Source organism: Mastomys coucha, unplaced genomic scaffold (assembly GCF_008632895.1).
Source record: "Mastomys coucha isolate ucsf_1 unplaced genomic scaffold, UCSF_Mcou_1 pScaffold22, whole genome shotgun sequence".
Classification (NCBI taxonomy): domain Eukaryota; kingdom Metazoa; phylum Chordata; class Mammalia; order Rodentia; family Muridae; genus Mastomys; species Mastomys coucha.
The window spans coordinates 94,101,728-94,107,792 of NW_022196905.1; the positions used below are offsets into that span (position 1 = coordinate 94,101,728).

The 6,065-nt window shown below is 52.1% G+C and overlaps 2 protein-coding genes across 2 annotated transcripts in view; one reads left to right on the top strand and one right to left on the bottom strand.

Moving 5' to 3' along the window:
• Nucleotides 1-776: 776 nt before the first annotated feature.
• LOC116104607 (translation initiation factor IF-2-like) lies at nucleotides 777-2,553 on the bottom strand. The gene is made up of 2 exons (XM_031391117.1): nucleotides 1,857-2,553; nucleotides 777-835 (listed from the first exon to the last, which is right to left on the bottom strand). The coding sequence occupies exons 1-2, from the start codon at nucleotides 2,551-2,553 to the stop codon at nucleotides 828-830; spliced, it is 705 nt and encodes a 234-aa protein (XP_031246977.1). The 3' UTR covers nucleotides 777-827.
• Cds1 (CDP-diacylglycerol synthase 1) overlaps nucleotides 2,313-6,065 on the top strand; it is a 59,016-nt gene continuing 55,263 nt past the window's right edge. The window contains exon 1 of the mRNA XM_031337000.1: nucleotides 2,313-2,668. Within this exon, the coding sequence (XP_031192860.1) occupies nucleotides 2,552-2,668 (117 nt within the window). The 5' untranslated portion in view covers nucleotides 2,313-2,551. The remainder of the gene's footprint in view (nucleotides 2,669-6,065) is intronic.

The following is a 6,065-nucleotide window of genomic DNA, read 5'->3' on the forward strand; positions in this document are numbered from 1 at the left end:
AAGTCATTCAGACTGTGGGGCTGGAAGTCTCAGCTGGTCTTCAGTCTACCCAGGAATTCCAAAGAAGTGTGTTCTGATGCAGTGAAGAAAACGAACTTGCCATGGAGAGCAAGGACAAGCAAGCAGCTCACTTTTCCATGTTCTGTACAGAGGCTGCTACCATAGTGTGTGACCCAGATTGCAGGTGGGTCTTCCTACCTCAAATGACCCAGTCCAGAAAAATCCCTCAGCGTTTTAGTTAACTCCAGATGCAGTCAAGTTGGCAACCAAGAATAGCCACTGCACCATTTAAGTCAAAACATGAAACACAAAGCATAAACGCCAAATAATTTCCTATCCTATCAGGCTATACATCTCCATCCATTTGTTTCTTCATTCAGTTCTCCAACAAACACTGCTGACTGGCTGACTGGCTGAGGGTAGGGGCTGGCTCTGCGGCAAACCTGTGGTCAGGAAGGGTGGGAGCACGGTGATAGCTCTGCCCTGGCCCTCCTCCCCGGGAGGAGCACTACTTCTTCTGTTCCCCTCACAGACTTCTCTGGCTCCCACTTGCCTCTTTGGCAGGCAGGCCGACTTTCCTCCTCTCCCTGCAAAGGGAGAAGAAAGAGAAGGAAGAAAACAGAGGTTGTCTGTGGGAGGGAGAGAGCTACCCCCGTACCTCCCACCCCCACCCCTCCCCGTGTAGGAAAGGGGGAGAGTCTGACACTGTAACAGCTAAAAGGGAGGCCAACCTCCTTGTTTCTCCTTTTAGAGATGGGGACCTAGGCTTACCACTTACAAGAGACCACAGAGATAACTGGCACCACCAGGGTTAGAACACTGGCTCCTCAACTTCCTGGAAGAAAGTCAAAAGGAACCCTGGTCCTCCTTTCTGCTGGGTAGGATCAACAGCCAGAGTCAACCCACTTCAGCCTCTGTGGTTCCCCCCACCCCCAATCCACACGGTCACTTTTTCTTTCTATCCAGAAGTACTTTTTCTCTGGCCCTCCAAAAAAATGTAGATCAGTTGACCTAATTACTCGCAGTCTTCCGTTCCTCATGGAAAAAAATCACACCATGTCCATCTCATATCTCCCATTAGTTTTAAATGATATTTATCTATTTCTATGTGTGGGTGTCAGCGTGGAGATCAAAGGTCAGCTTTCTGGAGGCAGTTCTCTATGCCCATCATGTATGTAGGACTTGGGGACTGAATTCTGCTCATGAGGGTTGGCTGCAAGTTAGCTTTACCTGGGCCTGCTGTTTTTCACTGCATCCTACTTTGATGTTTGTTTTTGCTGGTTAGTTATTAGGATTTAAGAACAACATATTAGCCGGGCAGTGGTAGTGCACGCCTTTAATCCCAGCACTGGGGAGGCAGAGGCAGAGGCAGAGGCAGAGGCAGAGGCAGAGGCAGAGGCAGGCAGATTTCTGAGTTCGAGGCCAGCCTGGTTTACAGAGTGAGTTCCAGGACATCCAGAGAAACCCTGACTCGAAAAAAAACAAAAACAAAAACAAGAAAAGAACAACATATTACTTACGTTTAGTAATGTAATAAATTGTTGATTTATTACAATAAAGGTGGTCCTCTAGTTTGTGTGAATTAGGTGTGTGTGTGTGTGTGTGTCTTTGGCCTTTAAGGACCTTTAAGGACTAGTTTGCAAATATCTGTGAAGAAAACTAAGCACCTGCTAACAAGATTAGACTAGAATTATCGCAGATCCTGAGTCCATCCTGTTCCACCTTTAGCGTCCCAAGGTCCTTGTCTTTCAGAGAGGTAGTCGGCAGCAGCGGCCTAGGGCATCAAAGGCTGCCTGTGGACCCTAAGGTAGAAACGCTGTGAGACTCAAAACCCCAAGTTTCCCCAAGTACAGAACCTGGGTACGAGCTTGAAACTATTGGCCAACTCATCCCCAGGCACAGGCTGGAACGCCGAGCCAACGGGTCTGTCCTGCCCAGCAAGTTTCTGCTTGGGGACGCCTGCGACGCTCCGCCACGCCGCGGCGTGTCAAGCTGGGCCGAGTCTCTTCGAGGAGTCGGCTGAACTCTGCCTGACGTCCCTGAGCCGAGGAGGACGTCCCGGCGGCGCCCGGGCTCGTCCCCGCGTCCCTCAGTCCCCGGCTCGTCCCACGGCTCCAGCCGGGCGCGCACCTTTCCGAGCCCCCACCTGCGCAGGGAGCTGGGGCGGGGCCGGAGCGTGACGTCATCCCCAGGGGCGGGGCCTCGGGCACCGCAGTGCAGCGCGGAGGGGCGGGCGAGGCGGGGCCTGCGGCGCGTGACCGTGCTGCGGGAGCTCGGCGGCGGGAAGGCGGGCGGCCCGGCGGCCGGGCAGGCGAGCCGGGCGGCGCGGTCGCGAGGCGCGAGGGCGGGCCGGGCTGCTCCTCCGCCCCCTGGGGCCAGTGCGTCGAACCGCGCACCTGGCAACGGCGCCGCGTCCCCGCCCGCGCCGGTCCGCACCCCCTGCCGGCGGCCTCGAGCGCTCGCTCGTTGATGCCGTTCTGGGGGTGACCCGGCGCGGCTCCGCGGCGGCGGGGCGCTAGACGACGCCAGCCCAGCGACGCGGGAGCGGGACATGCTGGAGCTGCGGCACCGCGGGGGCTGCCCCGGCCCCGGGGGAGCGGGGGCGCCGCCACCCCGCGAGGGAGAGGCGGCCGGCGGCGACCACGAAACCGAGAGCACCAGCGACAAAGTGAGTGAGTGAGTGAGTGAGTGCTGCGGGGCCCGGGCCGCGCCTCTGGAGCGGGCTTGTCGCGGGGGGTCCTTAGCGTCCCACGCCCCGGGGCGTGCGCGGCCGGGGCAGCCGCTCCGGAACCGGACTGCACTCTAGCTTCTTTCCCCGCTCTCCTCACTCTGGGGTCAGGATGGAACCTGTCCCCGCAGGCGCTCTGGCTGTCTAGTGGCTGTCACCTCTCGCCTTTCCTCTGTAGGGCGACAAAGTTGGGAGTAAACTTAAGACGGGCACCTTGGGTCCTAGCGTGTCATTGGAGCCTGGCGCAGACCGGTTTCTGGAGCTCCTCCAAGCTGCGCTTTCGTTTCTCTGTTCTTTTTTCCGGTTGATAGATTTCGGAGGGTTGAGGCTTGTCATACATGGGGAACGTGTAAGTGCACCAGGTGTCCCATCCCTGGATTTCATTTAACCCGAACAGGCCGATTCCAGACTTTCAGCACCCCACCCCACCCCCGCTTTAAAATAGATGAACTTTGCTTCATATTTTAAAATATGCAGATATGTACTATCACTGTTATAGCTGAAGCAAGGGAAGAGTCAAGAGTTTAGGTGTGTTTTCTGATAAACTGGTGCCAGTAAGAGTGTAGGAGGAAAAAAAAATGAAGTTTTATGGCTGCATGGGCTTCAAGGTAGATTGTGGAATTGGGCCAGAGAATAGATTTGCTATATAAGTTTGTTTACAGAATTCCACTTCGCTTGAGAAACTCAAAACTTTTGAATCATTCTTGGAATTTCTTTTTTGTGGAGCGTGGTGTGGTGGTATCTGCCGTCATCCTAGCACTGGGGGTAGGTATGGAGGGAGGCAAAGACTGTCAAGATCACTCTCAGCTTTGTAGTAAGCTCAAAGTTGGCCCAGGTCTCAAACAAATAAACAAACAAACAAAGACGGACAACCCGAATGGACTTCCATGGCACAAGGTCAAGTTCCCTACTATGTCGTCTTTTGTGCTGTTCCCACGCTCTCTGGCAGTGTGACTGAGGTGAAGTTCCTCCCAAAACTTATATTGATGAACTTGGTGGAGCTTGAGTTACAAATCTGTGCCACAACAACATGATAGCAGTAAATACGTGATTTTAGGACCACAGCTTCTTTCCTGTTCTTGATGAGGTAAGGTAAGATGAGAGTCTGGGGAACATATGTGCCGAGGAATGACACAATATACTTTCCAACTGTGGAAGGTTGAAAAACTGAAAGCCATGGGGTAAGAGCAGCTCCGTGAAAAGTGCCTTGAAAACCAGACCCAAAATAGAATTAATTAGGTTGGGATTTTGTTTTAGCACTGGTATCCTTTAGAATCAAGGAACTACCAGCTTCCTCATGTCAACTTCCTTAACTGGAGGAAGCTAACGAGCTTTTATTAAGACAAAACATGTTCTGGAAACTGTGAACGGGCGCATACACTAGCATTTCAGCATATCATTTTATTTTTAAGCTCCACGATGCTGTTTATAATAGGAGCGGCTTCTGTGGTGTCTTGACTCATTAGGCTGATCCCTTGGTGACTTGCTTACCGGCTTGTTTGTTTATTTATAAATGGTGCGAGGCTGGCTGTCATTGAGTCGTTGATACACATCTCGGTGGATGTGGCTTTTCCAGATGCAGTGTGTGCATCTGCAACTGATTTTGTCAACGTTTCTTAGATGAGGGTGAGCGTGTTCAAACTGTGCTGAAATAGCTCCATGGTTCAAGGAGCCCTTGACTTTCAGAGCTTTCAGACATTGAGCCCCATCCTCCCTGAGTCCTTTCTTATCAGGGTGTGTATTTGAACACACCTATATTTCCAGGTCAAGGGCTATTTTTAAGTCAGCCGCCCGTTGGAGGCTGGTTAATATTTGGTCCATCGAAACTCTTTAAGTGTTATATGTTAAAGAGCCAGTTTTTTAAAAAAAGAAAAAAAAACCACCTTTAGAAATTAATGCAGGAAGTGAAGGAGTGCCTCACACTCCACTTACTCCACACTCATATGCCCTGCCATTCTGTAGTCTTTATAATGGTCTGGCTAATGTGACATATCTATTGTTCAGGACCCAGAGACTTCTACCCAGACAGGGCTCTCTAAGCTCCAGGGAATTAGCATGTGATAAAGTGCTTCTTCCCTGCAGGGGAACGATCTAGAACTTGAAATGCTAGAGTAGTACTTGACAGAGGACAAGGGCCCACCTCAGCCCACTACCCTGGATGGATAGGATGGATAGGATGTATGGACATATGGATGGTAGGAACCATGTATGGGCTGCATTCAGTAGTCAGCCATGTAGGCCTTGTTAGCATGGAGGGCCTGAATGATCGTGGAGACTGTAGAGGAAGCTCTAAGGTGGACATGAGTGTTGAACTCAGAAGTAAAGATGCTGGGGGAGTCAGTCAAGTGGACAGGGGTTAGGACTGGTTAGGGCTGGGTATTTTAGTCAGAAGGCAAGCAGAAGTGCCTCCCTACTCAGCGTTCTAGAGACAGAACTCAGAAATTAGAAATCCCAGACCATAAACTGCCTGGTTGGGAGGCGAGGTTGAACTTTTGAGAGCCTTGTGACCTTTGGTGTTCCTCTTTATTCACAGACTCTGGGAAGCTACCACACATGGCTGTGTCATTGGTTTAGTTATTGGTTTCCGATGAAGTAGCGTTTCATGTGGAGTCCTTGCTGACCTGGAACCCAGCTTCCTTCTGTCTTTGCCTCCCCAGTGCAGGCATTATGTGTGTGTCACTACACCAAGCTCCCCACTGGAAGAGCAGTGGTCTGGGAGGCCCTGGAAGGGAGAACCCGAGAAGGGTATTGTGGAGCCCTCCAGGGGAATTGATGGGGCTACTGGTCAATCTAGAGGAGATGGTGTCCAACACTGGAGAGAGCCCTGATGGTGGATGTCTGACTAGAGTGCACATGGTAAAACTCATGAAAGAGTGCCAGTGTTTGCAAAGAGTTAGGGATGTAAGGAGTACCCGAGTTACAGAGGGTCCTGGTTGCCCAGAAAGTGTTCTCAGAGGGGCTTTAGCCAAAGAGCTTAGTGGCTTTCTGTTGTGAAAGGGTGAGGAACGCAGGGTAGTAGCTGCTCTTGGGAAGTGGAAGGGGGTTCAGGAGGACCTTACCCTCAAGGCTCAGGCAGCCATGCAGAGGAAGAGGAGGTGCAGAGAGGTGAGAGCCAGAGGTGATAGATGAACAGAACCCATTAGAGTTGGAGGGAGCTCCCTCAGAGCCCACACAGCTCAGGCCAGAGGGGTTTCCAGCACTCAGGGTGAAGTGGGCAGTGCTCCTACCCCAAGAAACTATCTGCACCTGATACTTGGAAAGGGAAGGTCAGCTTTCTCCAATATAGTGTTATTAGGTATCTCAATCACACCCTAGGGCAGGCGGGGGGGGGGGGGGG

Coding starts and splice junctions, on each gene's coding strand:
- LOC116104607 (XM_031391117.1), bottom strand. CDS start 2,553: ATGTCCCGCTCCCGCGTCGCTGGGCTGGCGTCGTCTAGCGCCCCGCCG.